Raw genomic sequence first — 24,164 nt, 5'->3', positions numbered from 1 at the left:
TCTGTTTTGTCTTTAGCTAAAAATCATGTTTCAAACTTAGACCACCCTTTCAGCGTTTTATTTTTCTTAGGGAAGGCAATCCAGAAGTAAAATACCTGCACTGGGTTGGAAGAACATAAACGTATAAATACATTTACATCTAATTTTGAGTGTCATTTTATTCAGATTATTAGCATGTACATTGCTTTTGCATAACATTGTTCTGAACTGCCCCACAAACATACAATTTAAAATCGCAACCCTCATCATATTATAAAGCTAAAAATTCCCACAAACCATATCGTTTTACAAAATACAGCTAAACCCCGTTATAACGCGGTCCTCGGGGTCCACCCCGAGACCACCGCGTTACTAACGGGGTCGCGCTAATTAAAAAAAAAAAATGGCCGCCGCATCAGTGCATATTTACCCCGCGGTCCCGGCTTCCCCCTGTCACCGCGTGACAGAAGATGGGAGGGGGGATGCCCCTCCGGCTTCGGCTTCAGCTTCCCCTGTCACCGCGTGACAGGAGATGGGAGGGGGGATGCCCCTCCGGTTCCGGCTTCCCCTGTCACCGCGGGACAGGAGGGGGGATTCCCCTCCGGCTTCAGCTTCCCCTGTCACCGCGGGACAGGAGGGGGGATTCCCCTCCGGCTTCAGCTTCCCCTGTCACCGCGGGACAGGAGATGGGAGGGGGGATTCCCCTCCGGTCCGGCTCCCCCCCGCCACAGCACAGGGCCCTTGCGCCGCAATACAGGGCCCCCTAGCGCAGGGTCGTCCTGCCCCCCCCCCATGCCCCCCCGCGCTGCACCGGGCCATCCCACCAGCCCCCGCAGCATCGGGGGCCCCCGCAGCCATCATCCCCCTCCACCGCAGCACCACCCCCACCGGCACGCCCCCCCCCCCTGCAGCCACATGCCTCACCAATCATCCCCAAGGTAAGGCTGATTTATGTATATGTGTAGTGTGTGTAGTGTGTGTGTAGTGTGTGTGTAGTGTGTGTGTAGTGTGTGTCAGTGTGAGCAGTGTGTGTGCAGTGTGTCAGTGTGTGCAGTGTGAGCAATGAGCAGTGTGTCAGTGTGTGCAGTGTGAGCAATGAGCAGTGTGTGTCAGTGTGAGCAGTGTGTGTGCAGTGTGAGCAATGAGCAGTGTGTGTGCAGTGTGCAGTGTGTGTGCAGTGTGTGCAGTGTGAGCAATGAGCAGTGTGTGTGCAGTGTGCAGTGTGTGTGCAGTGTGTCAGTGTGTGCAATGAGCAGTGTGTGTGCAGTGTGCAGTGTGCAGTGTGTGTGCAGTGAGTGTGTGCAGTTTTTTTTTTTTTTTTTTTTTTTTTAAACGGGAGCCACGGGAAAACCGCGTTATAACCGAATCGCGGTATAGCGAGGCGCGTTATAACGGGGTTTAGCTGTAGTTTGCCAGACTACATCACAAACCACCAATAAAGCAGAATGAACTCCTATTTAATCACTTTATAGGCTCTATGAAGATGAGTACAAAATTAAGGGAGTTAAACTCTTGGTACTGCACCTATAAATTAGCAGTATATCTGTGAGGTGCCTTTGTGTTACCCTGGCTACGCTGAGATGGGAATGACTGCAGCTTATGTGGCCCAATATTCTTCCTGTATTGGTCTCTGATCCTACATAACTAAATACTTATAGCCAGAGGTCTTGGATTTGATTAATCATCAACTATTTAAAGAGTGGACAGACAGATGGCAATACTGTATTTTTAATGAAAAAACAAATTGCACCGTTCTTCACATGGGCCATCATCTCTCCAATATGTAATCTGTGAATTTGCCTATGGTTCTTAACTCCCAGTCAATGTACACCTACATTAACTATTTAATAGCATAGTGAGTTATCCTCTAGGACATTGGTCTCCAACCTTTTGCCTTAAGAGAACCGGCAACAAAAACGAAATAAAATTGTAGGACTGGTTAATACTAGCAACAAAAAATGAGAAGTAAATCTCTAAATGGTGCTTCCAAAATCCAAGTATGAGTGGTGTTAGCAATATAGCTAAGGAGTCCAGGGTGTAATAAGTAAGCAATGAAAAATTGGTGACAGGGTATATAACTCACAATAAAAGCCTAACATGGACAAGCAATAAGAGACCACCCTCAAAATGAATGCAAAATAGAGCCCATATATAAAAGGACTCTCAATGGAAACACTATAGAAAGGGATGATCCGCTCAACCAATGGCTGGAGCCATGCAGATACCCATATGGTCACAATGACATGATAGTCCAATGATATGAAATAAGTATAATAACTCACAGTCTGGTAACCCTTCTGCTCCTGGTAGTAGCGTGCATCCGTCCAATGGAGTAAGTAGAATGAAAGAAAAATGGTAGAGCACTGCTGAAAAAATAGGACTGGAGGCTGATTACAAAGAATAAAAAATGCTTTAATGAAGATGCATGGTAGCAGATGCTACGAAGGAGGTCCTCTGACGTGTTTCACGCCGAAATGGCGCTTTATCAAAGACAAAATCATACAGTGAAAATATTTTGGAAAGTGCTTATTCTAAAACTAAGATACTGAGCAGAAATGTATTTATTTATTTATAAAATATTTTACCAGGAAGTAATACATTGAGAGTTACCTCTCGTTTTCAAGTATGTCCTGGGCACAGAGTAAAACAAATAATACATGGTTACAAGTACAGTTACATAAATGAACAGGGTATACATTATATACAAGACATTACGTGCACAGTTAAAGAAAATATATATTATGAGCGTATGAAACAGTTACAGACCAGGTTAAAATGTGAGACAGCCTTAGATTTGAAAGAACTTAAACTGGTGGTGGATGTGAGAGTCTCTGGTAGGTTGTTCCAGTTTTGGGGTGCACGGTAGGAGAAGGAGGAACGTCCGATTACTTTGTTGAGCCTTGGGACCATGAACAGTCTTTTGGAGTCTGATCTCAGGTGATAAGTGCTGCAAGTGGTAGGGGTGAGGAGCTTGTTCAGGTAGCTGGGTAGCTTGCCCATGAAGAATTTAAAGGCAAGACAGGAAAGGTGAACTTTGCGCCTAGACTCTAGTGTTGACCAATCTAGTTCTTTGAGCATTTCGCAGTGATGTGTGTTATAGTTGCATTGGAGAACAAAACGACAAATTGAATTGTAGAGGGTGTCATGTTTACTAAGGTGGGTTTGAGGTGCCGAGCCGATGTCTCCATAGTCAATAATTGGCATTAGCATCTGCTGTGCAATACGCTTTCTGACCAGGAGACTTAGGGAGGATTTGTTCCTGTAAAGTACCCCTAGTTTGGCATAGGTCTTGGTTGTCAGGGTATCAATGTGCATCCCGAATGTTAAGTGGGAGTCAAACCATAAGCCCAGGTATTTAAAACTAGTGACAGGTGTTAGGGTGGTGTTAGCGTTGGTTCTAATCAGGAGCTCAGTCACTGGAAGCTTTACAAATTTAGTCTTGGTCCCAAATACCATTGTTACAGTCTTGTCAGTGTTTAAAAAACGTTTGTTTTGGGAAATCCAGTTTTCGAGTCTCAAAAAGTCAGACTGGAGTATGTGTTGAAGGTCAGAGAGGCTATGGCTGTGTGCATATAGGATTGTGTCATCTGCATACATTTGTATTGAGGCTTCCTTACAAGCTGTGGGAAGATCATTAATGAACACTGAGAAGAGTAGGGGCCCCAGAACAGAGCCTTGTGGGACACCACAGGTGATATCCAGGGGGTTGGAGTTTGTTAAGCAGGATAGCATGATCAACTGTGTCAAAAGCCTTTGCAAAATCTAGGAATACTGCACCAGTGAGTTGTCCCCGTTCCATTCCACACTGGATTTCATTGCAAACTTTTAGCAGGGTAGTTACGGTGGAGTGTTTGGGACGAAAGCCAGATTGGAATTGGCTAGGGAAATTTGTCTTGGTATAGAAATCGCTTAATTGGGAGTGGACACATTTTTCCATGACTTTGGATAGAATTGGGAGAAGTGAAAGGATCTCTTAAATGAGAATTAAAGGGATAACGAGAAACAACATATAACTGATGTGAAAATTGTAGATTTCCCTTTTATAACACAATATAATCCTTTATCTGCAAAAATGAAACAGGTCTTAAATAAGCATTGGCACCTGGTTCTCCGTGACCCAATTCTGCATCCATATCTCCCACCCAAACCAAGAGTGGTTTTTACCAAATCTAATTCACTCAAAAAAACTCTGTCACCTAGTTGTTTAAAATCTAATGTGGAAGATAAATCGAATTCATTTCTAAATATAAAGGGATTCTATAAATGTTTGCGTTGCAAAATGTGTAAATTGAATTTACAAGGATCCAAGCAAGTTAAAAAAATTCCAGTCCGCATATACAAGTGAGGAATTTATTATTGATACATTTTATCAATTGTGACTCTTTCAACGCGGTCTATATGATTCAGTGTCCATGCAATAAGCAATATATAGGTAGGACTACTATAAAACTCAAATTAAGATTCGCAGAACATATTGTTAATATCCAGGGTTTTATGCAGCACAATTTATCTAGACACTTTAAAGAATGCCATGACCAGAACCCCAAGGGCATTAAATGTGTGGGGATTGATCTGCTTAAACCCAACTGGAGAGGTGGTGATTTGGTTAACCAGATTTCCAGACTAGAAACCACGTGGATCCATAGGGTTAAAACTCTGGCTCCATTTGGGCATAATGTTGACATTGATCTGGGGGCATTCCTCGCAAAATGATTTAACTCATTTGTGAATTGAGTGCCCTCAGACCAATGTCACTATTAATTACTGTGCAATGTCTCTCTATGCAATTCTGAGACAACATCTAACAAATTGTAATTAGTAGTATTGTGAAATTTTTCCCAGTTGTTATTTGGAAAAATTCATTATGAATGTAAAGAGGATTCTTAAAGTATATTTTAGAATGTGCTTGGATTACAGGTAATCTAACTATTAAAGTGTTTTATATGTATTTTGTAACTGTTATATGTAGAGATGTTAACATTTGTTTCCCCATATCAATGTGTGCTAATTACATTCACATTGGCAGACAATCGCCAATCAGATTTGTGATTGGATGTTTATTCTGCCAATCAGTACACAGTAAGGTGTATAAAAGCCAGGAGGCATTGGACCAACTTTATATACCCCTGAAGAAGTCTAATTAAGAGACGAAACGCGTAGGGTGATTGTACCAACTCTCTATGTATCTTTATTGTATGTCTATACAATATTACAGCTTTTTATTTTTTATTGCTGGTGTCCTGCCAATTTATTCCTGCCCAAGGCAATTGCTGCATGATTGGGAGCTTGGGACGAGTGTGTTTCTTATAGCCCATTGCAGTGTGTGCAGAGTACATGCGCATCCGTACTGCACAGGCCAACAGCGCTCCTGGTGGAGTCACGGGTGAGAGCGTATGCTGCACCAGATGACCAGAGATCCATGCAGAGGCAGCAGCTGAGAGACAGAAGTATCGGAGCATCTGTTCCTGCTTGTGCTGGAAGTGAACGGGAGCTGTACTAGGAGAGAGAGGGCACACACCATCTGGAGGTTGGCTAACCTGCATCGAGGCATCAGTTATAACACGTGAGCACAGCGGGAGACCCATCCGGTGTTCGGGGAGAACATCTAGGTCCCAGGCGGAACCCCTTCTAAACTCACCGGTAACGGAGTACCGACGGAGGTGAGCGAGGGAGAGGGAGCCTGGAAAAGACAACGGGAAGATCCCCTATCAGGGTAACCACATACTACACCATGTGGAAGTCTATACGTTGGGGTTAATTGTGAGGAGGAAGAGGACTGGGTAAAAACTCAGGTGCTGCGAGTTCATTACAACAGGGACATATACCCACTGAGCAGCGTAAAGGTCCTGTATCCACACAAATTCACTGCACCCCAGGAGTGACCATCTATCCCCTTACTCCAAAGTGACTTGTATTTGAACTTTCTCTTTTTTATTAGAGACTATTTCTTCAGTATATGCCCTGTGGACTTGGTATATGTTTTATCTAATTCCAATTCATCATTTGCTTCAACATCTGCCTTTCTCCATTATATGTTAGAGATTTGCCTATCATTTGTCGCCCTATCCCATTTTCTGAATAGATCCTTTAACAACGTGTATACTCAGCGCCGGATGATATATATATATAGTGTTCGACAAATCACCCAAAAATCTACTCGCCACCTAGTCCCGCCCCCAACCCTAGTCCCGCCCCCAACCCCGCTTTAAAATAAAATATATAAATAAAATAGATTTAATAAATTCCTAGTCAGAACAATATTCGTTTTTGACATAAATGTATTTATTGTATTACATTATACTACAATTAGTCCTTGTTACGTGTGTGTGTGTGTGTGTGTGTAAATGTTGGATCTAGAAATAAAAGCCAGACGTGAATGACTAGTTTCCTGAACCCCTTAACCAGTGTCTCGACGTCCGCGCTTCACTAAAAGCAGCAATCCCGCCTGGGATCTTACCTGATCCGCAGTCCCTCAATGTCCAGATACCTTCATTCCCGCAATCTTATACATTGGAGGGGAGGTGTTCTCTACCTGTCTTCTGGGTTAGGGGGGGTTCCGATGTCTTCCGTGTGAAGTTTGAGTCAGATCTGGAAGAAAGCAGTATAAGTTATTTCGGTGTAGTATAGGTTAAGATATATAGGGTAAATAAGATGTCCAGATCCAGAGTGTGAGACAGAGAGAGTGTGGGTGGGAGACAGGGAGAGTGTGGGAGAGAGACAGAGAGAGTGTGGGAGAGAGACAGAGAGAGTGTGGGAGAGAGACAGAGAGAGTGTGGGAGAGAGACAGAGAGAGTGTGGGAGAGAGACAGAGAGAGTGTGGGAGAGAGACAGAGAGAGTGTGGGAGAGAGACAGAGAGAGTGTGGGAGAGAGACAGAGAGAGTGTGGGAGAGAGACAGAGAGAGTGTGGGAGAGAGACAGAGAGAGTGTGGGAGAGAGACAGAGAGAGTGTGGGAGAGAGACAGAGAGAGTGTGGGAGAGACACAGACAGACACAGACAGACACAGACAGACACAGACAGACAGAGACAGACAGACAGACACAGACAGACAGACACAGACAGACAGACACAGACAGACAGACACAGACAGACAGACACAGACAGACAGACACAGACAGACAGACACAGACAGACAGACACAGACAGACAGACACAGACAGACACAGACAGACAGACAGACAGACACAGACAGACAGACAGACACAGACAGACACAGACAGACACAGACAGACAGAGACAGACAGAGACAGACACAGACAGACACAGACAGAGACTCAGACAGAGACTCAGACAGAGACTCAGACAGAGACTCAGACAGAGACACAGACACAGACACAGACAGACAGACACAGACAGACACAGACAGACAGACATAGACAGACAGACACAGACAGACAGACAGACACAGACAGACAGACAGACACAGACAGACAGACACAGACAGACAGACAGACAGACACAGACAGACACAGACAGACAGACACAGACAGACAGACACAGACAGACAGATACAGACAGACACAGACAGACAGACACAGACAGACACAGACAGACAGACACAGACAGAGACAGACACAGACAGACACAGACACAGACAGACAGACACAGACAGACAGACACAGACAGACAGACACAGACAGACAGACACAGACAGACAGACACAGACAGACAGACACAGACAGACACAGACAGACACAGACAGACACAGACAGACACAGACAGACAGACACAGACAGACAGACACAGACAGACACAGACAGACAGACACAGACAGACAGACACAGACAGACAGACACAGACAGACACAGACAGACACAGACAGACAGACACAGACAGACAGACACAGACAGACAGACACAGACAGACACAGACAGACACAGACAGACAGACACAGACAGACAGACACAGACAGACACAGACAGACAGACAGACACAGACAGACAGACAGAGACTCAGACAGAGACTCAGACAGAGACTCAGACAGAGACACAGACAGAGACTCAGACAGAGACTCAGACAGAGACTCAGACAGAGACTCAGACAGAGACTCAGACAGAGACTCAGACAGAGACACAGACAGAGACTCAGACAGAGACACAGACAGAGACAGAGACGCAGAGGCAGACAGAGACACAGACAGACACAGACAGACAGACACAGACAGACAGACACAGACAGACAGACACAGACAGACACAGACAGACACAGACAGACACAGACAGACACAGACAGACACAGACAGACAGAGACTCAGACAGAGACACAGACAGAGACTCAGACAGAGACTCAGACAGAGACTCAGACAGAGACTCAGACAGAGACAGAGACTCAGACAGAGACAGAGACTCAGACAGAGACTCAGACAGAGACTCAGACAGAGACTCAGACAGAGACTCAGACAGAGACGCAGACACAGACAGACAGACACAGACAGACAGACACAGACAGACAGACACAGACAGACACAGACAGACAGACACAGACAGACAGACACAGACAGACAGACACAGACAGACAGACACAGACAGACAGACACACAGACACAGACAGACAGACAGAGACTCAGACAGAGACAGAGACAGAGATGCAGAGGCAGACAGAGACACAGACAGACACAGACAGACAGACACAGACAGACAGACAGACACAGACAGACAGACACAGACAGACAGACACAGACAGACAGACACAGACAGACAGACACAGACAGACACAGACAGACAGACAGACAGACACAGAGACAGACAGACAGACACAGACAGACAGACACAGACAGACACAGACAGACAGACAGACACAGACAGACAGACACAGACAGACAGACAGACACAGACAGACACAGACAGACAGACAGACAGACACAGACAGACACAGACAGACACAGACAGACACAGACAGACAGACAGACACAGACAGACACACACAGACAGACAGACACAGACAGACAGACACAGACAGACAGACACAGACAGACAGACACAGACAGACAGACACAGACAGACACAGACAGACAGACACAGACAGACAGACACAGACAGACAGACACAGACAGACAGACAGACACAGACAGACAGACACAGACAGACAGACAGACAGACACAGAGACAGACAGACAGACACAGACAGACAGACACAGACAGACAGACACAGACAGACAGACACAGACAGACAGACACAGACAGACAGACAGACACAGACAGACACAGACAGACAGACAGACAGACAGACACAGACAGACACAGACAGACACAGACAGACACAGACAGACACAGACAGACACAGACAGACAGACACAGACAGACAGACACAGACACAGACAGAGACAGAGACACAGACAGACACAGACACAGACAGACACAGACACAGGCAGACAGACAGAGGCAGACAGACAGAGGCAGACAGAGACACAGACAGACAGAGGCAGACAGAGACACAAATGAACTTTACACAGGCTTTAACGAAACACGGCTTGTAACAAAAAATTAGCAGTAAACAGTAGCCTACCAAGAAAGTCATTGGTCACTATCTTCCTCCTCCTGTGCACTGAAACCACTGAAGTCATCTCCTTCGGTGTCGGAGTTGAATAGCCCCAGAATTGCTTCATCCGATATTGGATCGTTTTCATTGTCGCTCTCGTCACTTTCATCCGGAGGCAAATCCCCCGCTGAGCCCTCTTCAACACGCAGCAGTCCAGCCTTTCGAAACCCGTTGATGATAGTGGATTTTTTGATAATGCTCCACGCTGTCAGGACCCACTGGCAGACTTGACCATAAGTTGCTCTTCGCATGCGGCTCGTTTTAGTGAAGGATTTCTCCCCACTTGTCATAAAAGCCTCCCACTGAACACGGAGCACCACCTTAAATGCACGATTTACACTGATGTCGAGTGGCTGCAAAAACTTTGTTGTGCCCCCAGGAATCACAGCTGGAATTGAGTTTGTCCTCTTGATGGCTCCTTTCACCGAATCTGTTATGTGGGCCCTCATGCTCTCCAAAACGAGCAATGCCTTGTTCCTGTGAAAGAATCCTCCCGGTCGCTTGACGTAACACTCCGTATGCCATTCATGCATTAGGCTTTCCGTCATCCATCCTTTCTTGTTTACTTTCACAACAATTCCTCTCGGGAATTTTTCTTTTGGCATCGTCGTGCATTTAAAAATCACCATCGGTGGAAGCTTTTCTCCCGATGCCGTGCAGCTCAGAACACAGGTGAAGTGCGTTTTTTTATGCCCAATTGTTTTCAGCGTGACGGATGATTCGCCTTTCCTGTTGACAGTCCGAGTGAGAGGCAGGTCAAACGTCAGAGGAACCTCATCCATATTTATGATGTCGTGCGGGCCAATGGAATGCTCCGCTATCTTTGCATCAGTGGATTTGCGGAAGTTTGAAACTTTTTCCTCGTAGTCGGGAGGGAGCTGCTGACACAGACTCGTCCGTACCCTGATGGACAGGCCTTTACGTCTCATAAATCTGAGACACCACGATGGTCCACCTCTAAAATCCTCAAACTTCATTGCGGTGGCGATTGTTTTGGCTTTCAGTCGGATCTGCACAGTTGAAACACCTCGGCCGTCTGCTCTCTGTGTTGACCCAGTCTTCGAGCTCATTTTCTAGTTCGGACCATCTGCTTTTCTTCCCTCTGAAAGCTTTATTTGTATTTTTGCAATGAGTCAATTCCTCACGCTGCTGTTTCCAACGTCTTATCGACTCATTAAGACCAAGCTCCCGTGCAGCAGCTCTATTTCCTTTTCCAACAGCCAGATCAATCGCCTTTCAACTTGAAAGCTGCATCATATGCATTTCTCCGTGTATCCTGAAGCCAGGGTCACGAATGGTGTATGAATGACTCCAGGTAGCTTAACTCATGTCTCACCTCTTCCAAAGCACAAACAAGTCCTTTTCTCTTTCTTGATTTTACTGAGGGAAATTAGAGGGAGATGGGTGCTTGTAGATGTAATATGGTAGAGAGCGCTTCTCTGTCTGATGTGCAGTGTATCAATGATGAGACAGTGTAAAACAAAAAGGCCTTGCTGGGGTAAATAGCAGGCAGTACTCACTCAGAGTCCAGGGTGAAAAGAAAGTGAGGAGCAGTGTGGGTAAAGGGAATAGCCTTGGGACAGACTATCTTAGAACAAACAGAAGGGGGGGCAGACTAGCCCATTCTGGGGAGAAAGGCTGGGGCTGCTATGGCAACTCACAGAAATGTCTGAGGGAACTACAACATGTAGCAATAATGTTGCATTTTACGTGCAGCGTTGCTGCTGGGACAGGGGAAACTGACAGGCAAATGAACAAGGGAGAAATGGATCCCATAAACTAAAGGGGAGACAGAGGAATATGGAATTCTAGTTCCAGGACACCGTGTCTTTGCCATGATGAGGGTGACAAAATGACTACCGTAATCAGAATGATGGGAAGTTTGAGCGCGCTCGGTGTAATCTAAACAGTAAACAAAAAAGTTGTTTGACCGTAACCCGTTCGGCAATTTCATTGGTCTAATGCAGGCCTGCACAACTCATAACGTGAGAAGGGCCGAACTGTTCCAAGGAAAAAAAAATTGGGCTGCACGGGTAAAATCATCATCATCATCATCATCATCATCATCATCATCATCATCATCATCATCATCATCATCATCATCATCATCATCATCATCATCATCATCATCTCTCCTCCAGCACATCATCATCATCATCCTCATATATCTCCCCCAGCACCCCTCATCATCATCCTCATATCTCCCCCAGAACCCCTCACTATCAACCTTTGCGATACTCCCTATCTCTCTCGTACCCCCATCTCTCCCCCTCACCCACACACATAGTACTCCCCCTCCACATCAAACACACAATACCCTCCTGCACACCACACATATCCCACCCCTCCTGCACCTCACATCCCTCTCCCCCTGCACCTCACATCAACCCCCCCTGCACCTCACATCAACCCCCCTGCACCTCACATTAACCCCCAGCACATAACATCAACCCCTCCTGCACCACACAACCCCCCTGCACCATACATCAAGCCCCCCAGCACCTCATATTAACCCCTGAGCACCTCACATCAAGCCCCCAGCACCTCACATTAACCCCCCAGCACCTCACATTAACCCCCAGCACATCACATCAACCCCCCCTGCACCACACATCAAGCCCCCCAGCACCTCACATTAACCCCTGAGCACCTCACATCAAGCCCCCAGCACCTCACATTAACCCCCTAGCACCTCACATTAACCCCCAGCACCTCACATTAACCCCCCAGCACCTCACATTAACCCCCAGCACATCACATCAACCCCCCCTGCACCACACATCAACCCCCCCTGCACCACACATCAAGCCCCCCAGCACCTCACAATAACCCCTGGGCACCTCACATCAACCCCCCAGCACCTCACATTAACCCCCAGCACCTCACATTAACCCCCAGCACATCACATCAACCCCCCCTGCACCACACATCAACCCCCCCTGCACCACACATCAACCCCCCCTGCACCACACATAAACCCCCCCTGCACCACACATCAACCCCCCCTGCACCACACATCAACCCCCCCTGCACCACACATCAACCCCCCCTGCACCACACATCAACCCCCCCTGCACCACACATCAAGCCCCCCTGCACCACACATCAACCCCCCCTGTACCACACATCAACCCCCCCTGCACCACACATCAACCCCCCCTGCACCACACATCAAGCCCCCCAGGACCTCACATTAACCCCCCAGCACCTCACATTAACCCCCAGCACATCACATCAACCCCCCTGCACCACACATCAAGCCCCCCAGCACATCACATCAACCCCCCCTGCACCACACATCAAGCCCCCCAGCACCTCACATTAACCCCTGAGCACCTCACATCAAGCCCCCAGCACCTCACATTAACCCCCCAGCACCTCACATTAACTAGTAAATACCTCTGCTGTCCAAGCAGGCGTGCACGCACGCTCTAGCAAGCAGCAGGCAGGAAGTGCCTCAATGCTAGAGCGCGCTGCTACTCTGCGAGGGGGAGAGCGGGCTCACGGGGGATGGTGACAACGGGCTCGCGGGGGATGGTGACAGCGAGCTCGCGAGGGGGGCGCGGGAGAGTGGACTCGGGAGGGAGGGGGAGAGCAGAAAGCGGGAAAAATTCATATATTTGCCGCGTCATTGTATAAGCCGCGAGGTTCAAAGCGTGGGGAAAAAGTAGCGGCTTATACTCCGGAATTTACGGTGTATGTATATATGTATATATATATAGTATATATATATAGACCATACGATACCGGTTGCAACACGACATCAAGGGACAGCACGCAGATAAGTAAATCAGGTAAGTAAATCATGAATTTTCTATATTTGATAGAAGACACAAAAAACGACGTTTCGGTCCCCCAGTGGGACCTTAAGCCTTGAGAAAGGTCCCACTGGGGGACCGAATCGTCGGTTTTTGTGTCTTCTATCAAATATAGAAAATTCATGATTTACTTACCTGCGTGCTGTCCCTTGATGTCGTGTTGCAACCGGTATCGTATAGTCTGTTATTGCTTTATGGGATAAGCTCTAGAACAGAGATACCCGGGCGCTACCTGTGAATGGTTAAAATGTTGGATATGGGTATAATAACAACCTTGGTCGTGGGCAAGGTCTCCCTCTGTTTCTTTTCCTCCTGTGACTCTAACGACCCCAAAGTAGGACCTACCCAGGATCCTTCAAAGTAAAGGAGACAAGAGAAAGGGATGGGGGAGCACTGGTGGAATGATAGAGTAGGGTACAGTCTGGTTCAGGTGTGTGAGACTCTGAAGCATTAAAGTGGATGTTTTAAATCTAAAATAGTTTTAAACACTTACACGGCCTTGTGCAAATGCTTGCGCATCAAGGTATCTTTGCGTCCTCACTTCTTTGCCTTGTGGATTCGATCTCCGCCTCTCGTCCGTGCTTTTCCTCTCCTTCTTCTCTGGTGTGGTGTCACCCTCAGAATAAATGCATATACCGAAGGGTCTGCTAGCTGTGCATCTCTAAGTCGTGTTGTCTTGTCTGCCCATAAAGGAGAACGCACCTAGTTTAATTAGTGCAGAATTGAGGCGGCATCCACTCCTGGGATGTCTACCTGGGTCAACCATGGATCCCAGACTTTTAGGAAATTTGTGCCGGTGTCATTAACTAAACTCGTTAATTGTTCCATCCGGCAGACATACCAAATTCTATTTTTGATCCTAGGGATAATTGGTACCTCCTGCTGTTTCCATAATGCTGTGATCTCACACCTCGTGGCAGTGGCAAAATGCGCGATCAATTTATGTGACGCATTTGACAGACCCTCGATCCGTCTGCCCAACAGGAACAGCCACGGGTCGAGGGGGATCTCCAAATCGAGAATCCGCTGAATCCAATCTCTGATTTGTTCCCAAATAGGGGCCACCTTAGTGCAAGACCACAGCATATGTCGGAGATCTGCTGCCTCCCCACACTGTTTAGGGCAGAGAGGAGAGTAGCCCTTTACAAATTTCGCTAAGCGCGTCGGAGTGTAGTACCACCTCATTAGGACTTTATATGTGTTTTCCTTTAATGTGGTGCAGATTGAGCTTTTTGCCGCCGCCTGGATAATTCTGTCCCAGTCATCGTCCTCTAAAGTCTCTCCTAGGTCAATTTCCCACTGTCTCATGTAACTCAGTCTATTGTCATTGGGCGACTTCTGGCAGATCACTTACCTGTACATTCTAGACGTGAGTCCCCTCGTGTCCGTATCTCTAGAACACAGTTGCTCAAAATTTGTTCGTGCCGGTCGTATTGGCGTTTTGTTGTAGAAATCTCTGATCTGGAGGTTCCTAAAAAATTCGCTGTTTGGGATATTCTTAGAGGATTTAATTTGCTCAAATGATTGTATGGTCCTTTTGCCCTCCAGATCTTTTAGGCGGGAGACTCCCTTCTGAGTCCAGATTAAGAAATTTTTGCTATTCAGGCCCGGAGCGAAGTCGGGGTTGCCCACTATTGGTGTCATTACTGATGCTTTGGTTGTCAAGTTACATTTAAGCTTCGTGGCCTCCCAGACTTTTAACGAATTGACCATGGTCTGTAGCGGGTTGTGCATCTTGCGTACCCCTTCTCTGGGTAGCCAGATTAAATTTCGGATTTCAATTGGTGCACAACATTTCTTTTCCAACTCAACCCATCTCCGAAGGCTTGGGTCTGTGTGCCATTGGAAAATCTGCCCTAATTGGGCTGCTTTGTAGTAGGCCTGCAAGCATGGCACCGCTAACCCTCCACGTAGCGTGGGACGTTTTAAAATCCCTTTAGTAATTCGTGGGTTTTTCCCATTCCAAATAAATTTCATAATTTTTGACTGGAGGGAGAGGATGTCCGCCTGTACCAATGGGATAGGGAGACTCTGGAAGAGATATAGCATCTTTGGGAGGAGATTCATTTTCACGCTATGTATCCTCCCAATCCAAGAGATGTTCCCCTTCATCCAGGTTCGGAGATCCTCTCCCAGTGTCTTTATGATCTTGGGGAAATTTGCTTTATACAAAGTTTTATAATCCCTTGTGAGATACACCCTTAAATATTTGATCGCAGAGGGTTGCCATTTAAACTGAAAATTGAGGTCAATCAGTTTTTCGACTTCTTTTGGTAAATTAATATTGAGGGCTTCCGATTTAGACTGATTGATCTTGAATCCCGAGATTTGGTTAAATTTGCCCAGTATGTTGAATATATTTGGGAGAGATGTGAGAGGTTTGGTTATTGTGAGAATGACATCGTCCGCATAAAGCGCGGCTTTGTGCATTTGGTCTCCCACTGGGATACCAGAGATATCTGGGTTAAGTCTAATGTGTGCCGCCAGAGGCTCTATACATAAGGCGAACAGTAACGGCGACAGCGGACATCCTTGACGTGTTCCGCTTTTGATTTCAAACTGTTCTGAAGGGAAGCCTTGATATCTCACTCTTGCTGTTGGAGTTTTATACAACGCCAGGATGGCCTGCAGGAGGCGTCCCTCAAAGCCAAATGCTCTCAATGTTTCCGAAAGGTAGGGCCAGTCTATTCTATCGAAGGCTTTCTCAGCGTCCAGACTTAACACCATGGAATGTATTTTTTCTTTTTGGGCCAGATCAATCAAATCTATAATTCTCCTGGTGATTTCTGCCGCTTGTCTACCTCCGATAAATCCTACTTGATCCGTGTGTATCAACCCGGGAAGGACGCTACCCACCCTGTTGGCTATGAGTTTCGAGTATATTTTAAGGTCCGAGTTAATCAGTGAAATGGGCCGGTAGCTCTTGCAGTCTGCCGGGTCCTTACCGGGTTTATGGATCACCGATATTGAGGCTTGGAGCATTTGTGCTGGGAATGAGGCCCCTGCTAAGATTTCATTGAATAGCTTTAACATATGGGGGGCTGGTATTTTTAAATATTTCTTGTAATATAGATTCGAAAAGCCATCTGGCCCTGGGGCTTTAGCCGGTTTTAGTGCTTTGATAACCCCAGAGAGTTCCTCCATCGTGAAGTCCGACTGGAGTGCCTCCCTTTCGCATCTCTTCAAAATGGGTAAATGTGCCTCTTTTAAGAAGGTCCGTAGATCCTCCTTTGTTTTTGGATTATGGGTTACCTTATCTCCGTTGTATAATATTTCATAATATTTTTTAAATTCCCCTGCTATGTTCGCTGGGATGGAGGTAAGGTCCCCATTTTGCTTTCGAATTGCGTGAATGTGATATTTTGGAAGCTTGTTTTTTAGCTTGTTGGCAAGTAGTGTGTCAGGCTTGTTAGCTTTTTCGTAAAATTTCCGTTTAGACCAGGTCAATTCCTTCTCAGCCTGGGCGGAGAGGAGGAGGTTAAGACTAGTTTTAGTAGCTAGAATTTGGGTCAACGTGTGGGCGTTCTTATTTTTTTTGTGGAGAGAGGAAAGTTCCGCTAGCTGTTCCTCTAACTTCAAAATTTTCCCCTCCCTTTCTCTTTTTTGTTTTGCGGCCAGATTCATAATGATCGCCCTGAGGGTAGCCTTATGGGCCTCCCACAGTGTGGAGTGTGTAGCCACACTCCCCTCATTCTCCTCAAAGTATTGTGTGATTTTTTCCCCAATTTCCCTCTGTAGGGCTGGGATTTTCAGTAGGATTTCATTTAGTTTCCAGTTCGCTCTAGGTCTGTCTAGTGGAATTACTGTGCACCGCAGCTCTATAGATGCATGATCTGACCATGAAATATCATGTATCTCTGTGTGAGAGACCCCAGGGACCATTCTGTTGGATACAAGGAAGTAATCTATCCTGCTGTATGAGTCATGTGGGTGGGAGTAGAAGGTGTATTCTCTCAATCTCTGATGTTGTTCCCTCCAGATGTCGAGTAGTTGGCAGTCACGTAGTCCTTTTTTAATTGTTAGTATGTCGGGTCTGTGTGTAATGTTAGTGGATGAGCATCTGTCAAGGTCCTCCCGTAGTGCCCTATTTAGGTCTCCCCCAACAATGATGTTACCTCTGGCCACTTTGTTGAGCTTCTCGAAGAAGGTAGAGAAAAAACCTGGGGCTGTCTCATTAGGGGCATATATTGTTGCTAAAGTAATTGGGAACCCTTGGATTGCACCTCTGACTATGAGAAATCTACCTTCGTTATCTTTGAAAGTTTTATCGGGTACGAATGAAATTCCTCTGTGGATTAGTATGGCCACCCCTTTTTTTTTTACTCTCGCGGATGACAAAAAGTATGTCGGGTAGTCCCTATCTAGAAATTTGGGGAAGTTGTCTTGAGAGAAGTGCGTTTCTTGTAGAAACAGAATTTCTGCCCCTTTACGCTTATAATCTCGGAAGGCTATTCTGCGCTTAGCTGGGCTGTTCAATCCCTTAGTGTTGTGTGATAGTAGCCTAAGTTCCTTACTCATTTAGGAATATGAGATGACTTTGCTGCCGATGTCTGGCTTCGAGTGACGCCTCCGGACCAGCATCCCGACCTCCTCTTTTCCTCGAACTGCAATACCTCACTTCACCATCTGTAGGAATACACAAGGGGGGGCGCACAAGAGGGGACACCTGGGGGGACACAACAAACACTAAACAAGACAGATAACAGAAGAATTCTCGTCGTGTCGGCGACGTCGCCTCCTCGACGAGATCACTGCCTGTGGGAAACTGGACTCCTCTCCGACCGTCCGGAGGAGACGTGGGATGAAGATCACCCATCCCTCGCGTCCAGGTTCACAGGACCTCACCAGGGCTCAGGAGATCTACCTCCCTCAAACCTGGTGCGAGGCCCATGCGAAGACTTGGAGCAGGACTCTCACACCCTCTCCTGCCTCGCTCTTCCTGAACTTGACTTAATAAACCTAACGACTAATATGCAAAACCTGAGTCTGTCCCGGCTTTTTTCCTCTTAGTAGAGTATCAATAAAACCTTGTGCCCCCTTGCTCCTTACAGCCCTTCTCCTTTTCCGCTCAGTCTGTCATCTGTAACCTACTAACCCGTTTCTTCCTCTTTTACCCATTAACCTACCGTTTCCTACTTCACATCCTCCTTCCCTCTACTTCCAGTCACCACTCCCACTATCTAGTTTACACAATTCTAAGGCTTTCTGGTTCTCCCCCTTCTCCTGCTTTATTCTTCTTTCATTGTAGCTCTCTGCTTGCTCTCTTCCTTATTCTCTCCTCTATCCCTTCCCTTCTACTTGCTGCCTCCCCTTCACATTTTAGATTCCTGTCTACATCCTTACTCTTCCTTATAAATTTGTCTCCTTCTATATCTCCACTTCTACCTGCTCCCTCTCCACTACTTGCTTTTTGTCCTTTTTTCCTACCTCTCTTGCTAACACTGCCTTTCCCCTGACTCTTTTAGTGCTTCTGCCGTGCCTTCGCTAAACTGCATTTTTCCCCGTATCCTTTCTGTGCCTTTTAAAGTTCCGGATTCAAAGAACCCGCGTCTGGCTGTTTGGGTGGCTAATTTGCGCCTGCGCCTGTCGACCGGCGCCCTCTGGATGCCTTGATGGGGCTATCGCTGCCTTTATTTTTTCCGGCGACGTCATCCGGCCGCGCCGGTGGGATCTAGCCTTCTGCCACCTCCAAGATGGCGTCGCTCCTTCCGGGGCACAGCTGTGACGCGTATCCGGGGGCGGCTATTTTGGAAGATGTCTCTCACCAGATCGGAGGTGCGTGCGCTTGGTCCAGCTTCCCGCTCACCGCTCCCTTCCTGCTCCTGCGGCTCACCGTGGATTCCCGCCTTCTACTGCTGCCTCGCCATCTTGTCTCAGGGGACGCCATCATCTGGAAGGTAGGCCTCAGATTTTCTCCACAGGGACTCCGTTTTATTGCAGGTTGTTTAGTCACCAGATCCTTGAAGCTGGGATGACGGGGTTCTTCCCTCTTTCATTCATTCGGGGGCGAGTCTCTTTATTTGGTGACTGCTTCCCCGCGGCCGGGGACCAGCCCTCAGGTAACTTTAGTAACGGAACTTTTTAACCCTTGAACATTGAACTCTTTTATTTTTAGTGTTCGACTGAGCTCTTTAGGTTGGTGTTGCGCCCTTTTGCTCCCTGGGGGATCTCGCCCGCTGTTCCCAGATAGGTTCTGGGAGGGCGATATTTGGGTTTTCCGCTGCCGGGGCTTCACCTAGGCCCAGCTTATGGAGGAACTCCGGCCCTTCTTCCAGGCCCCGAAGGGTGGTAGTTTTGCCGCCTCGTGTTACTTGCAGGCCAAAGGGGAAGGTCCAACGGTACCTTACCCCTTTATCTCTCAAGGTCTTGGTGATGGGTAACAGGGCCCTTCGGCGAGCTAGAGTCTCTGGGGATAAATCCTGATAAATGGACATACGTACGCCCTCATACTCCACTATTGGCAGGGGTCTTGTTTTGTGGAGTACCGCTTCTTTTGAGCGGTAGTAGTGCATTCTGAACACAATGTCCCGTGGTTGCTCATGCATTAGAGGCTTGGATCGCAGGGCTCTATGGCACCTGTCCAGGATTAAGAATTCTTTTGGGGTGTCAGGGAGCAGAGATTCCAACCATTTCAGGGCAAAATCTTTACTGTCTAGGACTGTTTCCGGGACCCCCCTAATTCGGAGGTTATTCCGCCTGTCCCTATTTTCTGCGTCCTCTTGGCGGTCCCTCAGCTCATTTAATTGTTCTTGAAGGCTGTTATATTTGCGATCCTGCCTTTTTATGGCTTTGATTGATTGATCCACTTTATTTTCAAGGACACTTGTCCTTTCTCCCAGCCCAGTAACCTCTTTCTTTATGTCCTTCAGCTCCGCTTGCAGCAACGCTTTTAGGTTATCGTAAAGTTTATCCAGGTCGCTCTGTCTTAACGGGCGCAATACCGGGTTGTCTCTCTCCTCTCCCTCCCCGTCCGGCTCCGTCTCTGAACCGGCGTTCGAATGTGGCGCCATTTCTCCCCCTGCAGCGCGCGATCCGGCTCGGTCGAAATACTCCGGTAGCCCCTTTTTCTTGGTTATTTTGGGTGTTTTCCTTGACATTGCGGGATAGTGCGGGGCTTTGCTAGTAAAATGCTCCGTTGAAGGAATGGTTTTGTCAGGTTTTTGCAATCAATGTATTTTAGCGAGGCACGGAGCACTTATCTCACGTAGCCATGCTCCTTGCCGTCGCGCATGCGCCTCGACATTCTATTTTTAATCAAAAATGTATGTTAAAATCCCACCCTCCTGCTATAGTCCAATAGACGCTCTCGTAAGAATAATCCTAAGGCCTAGGACATAGTACATTCAACGTCGCTGAGCCACGCTGAACAGATGCACAAAGCCCCTGCATCTGTAATCAGCGCGGCTATAGTTTCTCCCTCCGCATGCTTGCTGATGCGTGCGGAGGCTGAGAAAATCGGAAGAGACAGGCAGGTTTGAAATTTTGCCGCTTGGGGGAGTGGAGGAGCGGTCACGTGACCGCTCCCAGCCAATGGGGCTGCAGCCGGCATTTTAACTACTGTGTTGGTGTTCTGAGATAGCAGAGCCACCAGACAGAGTAGAGACAGCACAGAGATGTGTGTGGATGTGTGGGTGTGTGTGTATGAATATATTTATCAAAGTTGCACAATGTTAATAAATAATTTATTCTCACATGTCTTTTTTTTTTAATTTTTAAAATATAATACACACACACACACACACACACACACACACACACACACACACACACACACACACACACACACACACACACACACACACGTTCCCCAGTGACACACACACACAGACCACTTCAAAGTGACACGCACAGTTACCCAATGACACACACACACACACACACACACACACACACACACACACACACACACACACACACACACACACACTGACAGCTACCAAGTGACACACACAGTGATACCCACCTCCCAAGCACGCTTGCTGTCTCCTCTGCCAGGATAGCAAAAGCTCCTGGTAGAGCGAGCGGCAGCAAGCAACAGCGAGCAGCAGCACCAAATTCTTTACTATGTCCCAGGCCTTAACCACATCACAGTTCTAGAGCACTGAACACTGCATATCCAGTACACAGGAAAACCAACAAGTCTGTTACATGGTATCATTGACTTTATTATTTTATTGATTTATGTAGGCCTTTCTTGATATATTAAAGCAGCAGTCCCCACTTTTTTATATTTTCTTTTTGTAAATATAGCTCCTCGGATGGGCCCACAGTTCCCAAGATATTTGTATATTTTTGATCTGTGTGAAAGACAAAACTACAAATATGGCTGCGAGGTCAAAAATAGACCGTCGCAGACCCCTGATGATGTCATACCTTTTTGTTGCTGGGTTGACTCCTGACGGCCATATACTGCAGTGTCCACCAGGCAAGAATTTTTACATCTTGGGATCCCTCTCCAAAAAGAACTGCTGCTTTAAGCACACCGGTATTATCTTACATGAAAAACGTTCAAATTCCATATTTTCTTACTTGCCTTTAAGTATTGGCGGTCAATAACAGAACTGTTCTATTATGCTTGCCATCATGTTAAAAAAAAAAAAAAAAAAGAGAGAGATTACGTTGCTACAGTAATTGCCATCTTTTAGGGTTTCAAATGCTATTTGGGTCAGACAGTTGTGGGCCTCATCTGTAGACATTCTGAAAAATATTTTTGGTTGTGAAAATATGTTGTTGCTTACATTAGACTTTGACACGTTGCCCCTCCCACTGTTATATGATAACACATTTATTTCATATAGCATTTTTCCCCAAATGGGAATCAAAAGCAGTGTGAAGTGTTTTGTGTCTCACACATACTGCTGTTCTTTGTGGGAAAGTTTACAATTTGTCTCCGTAATCAGGCTTGTCAAAGATGTGAATGTTAAAAAAAGAGAAAATCATGCTAAAAATGTCGAGGGAACAGTTGAGCTGACCCGGTCACCTTCTAGATTGTGATTTCCTGACATTAACTAAATTACCCGTAAACTGTGAGTACACAGCCTTTGTCACATTCAATTTTATCAAGTCAGCAAAAAAGTTAATCATTAAACATTACAGGAAATTTCAGTATCCACTATTATTTCAGAAAAGTCACAAGGTACAGTACTGTAAATAGAAAAAAGTTGTGTGTGCTGAGCATGCTCATTGTAAGTGCAACTTCTTTGTGTTTTGTCACAGAAATTGTACTTGCGATGGTGATGTTTTTAATTGAATAAAAGAGATTTGAGAGTATAGTTTATTTTATTTTTGTGTTGAAATGTCCATACTATCACTTGGAATGCATGCTATAATTGACTTATGTTTACTAAAGTAAGATGCATATATTTTGGATTGCAAAGTATCTAAATGCCGTTACGCTCAAAAGTATTTCAATGTAATCATAAAAATCAAAACACAATTTCAGTGACAAAACGCAAAGAAGTTTGACTTGGAATGCGTGTGCTCGGCACACACACCCATGTTAAAAATAAATAATAATAATCATTACAGTTACTATATTACAGGCATACCCCGCATTAACGTACGCAATGGGACCGGAGCATGTATGTAAAGCGAAAATGTACTTAAAGTGAAGCACTACCTTTTCCCACTTATTGATGCATGTACTGTACTGCAATCGTTATATACGTGCATAACTGATGTAAATAACGCATTTGTAACAGGCTCTATAGTCTCCCCGCTTGCGCACAGCTTCGGTACAGGTAGGGAGCCGGTATTGCTGTTCAGGACGTGATGACAGGCGCATGCGTGAGCTGCCGTTTGCCTATTGGGCGATATGTACTTACTCGCGAGTGTACTTAAAGTGAGTGTACTTAAAGCGGGGTATGCCTGTATATTAATCTATATACAATTCATGTGTGTTTTGTACACACCTTTCATGTTTTCCACTTCTGCCATTTTTTATTATAAATGGTAAATTTCTAAAACTTGAGCTATTTGCACTTCTATATTTATACTTACTGGTAATTCCTCTGGTAACAGTGGTGTGTGTGTGTCCCCGCTTCTGTGGGTGTGTTTCCCCTTCTGCGCGTGTTTCCCCTTCTGCGCACGTGCGGAGTCGGACAAGCCCTTCTGCGCACGCGCAGAGAACGGTGGCCGCTTCTGCGCACACGCAGGCCATTTCCAGACCATGATGTCACTTCTGTCACGGATTTTCGTTTCCAGCCAAGAGATTTTTCCCAGCAATCAAGTTTCACTTCAAAAATATATCATGCTGTTACAAAATACATTTACATTAGAATAACTGTTGAATTGTAAAGCGTAAGGACAGAAAATTATGTATGTTCTGGTTATTCCTTTTTTTGTTTATTCAATAGATCAGTCAGTGTGATGCAAAGCATATTATGGGATTGACCTCATGTAAGAATACTTTGGCAACAATAAGTGTTCGATTTTCAACAACATCAATGAAGGTACAATTTATATGTTACATGTTATCAGAACTCCAAAAACTTGTTATGGAAGAATTTTACATGATTGTATCAAGTTTCTTATATTTGCATTCATTTTCTTGCTGTCCTGTTCATCAAAAAAGTGTTTTTCATTACGTTAATAGCTACTACTACTTTTCTGTTGAGGATACATTGCCCATGGTTTTTCTAGAAATGTGAATTCAAACCGTTTTGTTTGTTCCATTGTCTTTCCCATAGTACTCTCCCTCTCTCTCCTGTTCTTCTTTTCTCTTTGCGTCTCTATCTCTTTGTGCTTCCTGGGTTGTTTGCAGGGATTACAAATCTTTTTTTTTTTTTTTTAAATGTAAAAGGCCCAACCTGTAGTAGAGTGCGGGCGTTCC

The 24,164-nt window shown here is 46.0% G+C and overlaps 1 protein-coding gene across 8 annotated transcripts in view; it reads left to right on the top strand.

Annotated features, from left to right (window-relative positions):
* Positions 1–24,164, top strand: part of NISCH (nischarin) — a 185,329-nt gene that overhangs the window by 28,131 nt on the left and 133,034 nt on the right. For all 8 annotated transcript variants that reach the window (XR_012788657.1, XM_075575032.1, XM_075575031.1 and 5 more), the window contains exon 7: positions 23,689–23,784. Coding sequence is in view for 7 of the 8 variants with exons in the window: in XM_075575032.1 (XP_075431147.1) it covers positions 23,689–23,784 (96 nt within the window). In the remaining variant the exon portion in view is untranslated. The remainder of the gene's footprint in view (positions 1–23,688; positions 23,785–24,164) is intronic.

The sequence above is a fragment of the Ascaphus truei genome, chromosome 17 (assembly GCF_040206685.1).
Source record: "Ascaphus truei isolate aAscTru1 chromosome 17, aAscTru1.hap1, whole genome shotgun sequence".
Taxonomy (NCBI): domain Eukaryota; kingdom Metazoa; phylum Chordata; class Amphibia; order Anura; family Ascaphidae; genus Ascaphus; species Ascaphus truei.
The sequence above is the reverse complement of the archived record's forward strand: the minus strand, read 5'-3'. Positions and strand labels throughout refer to the sequence as shown.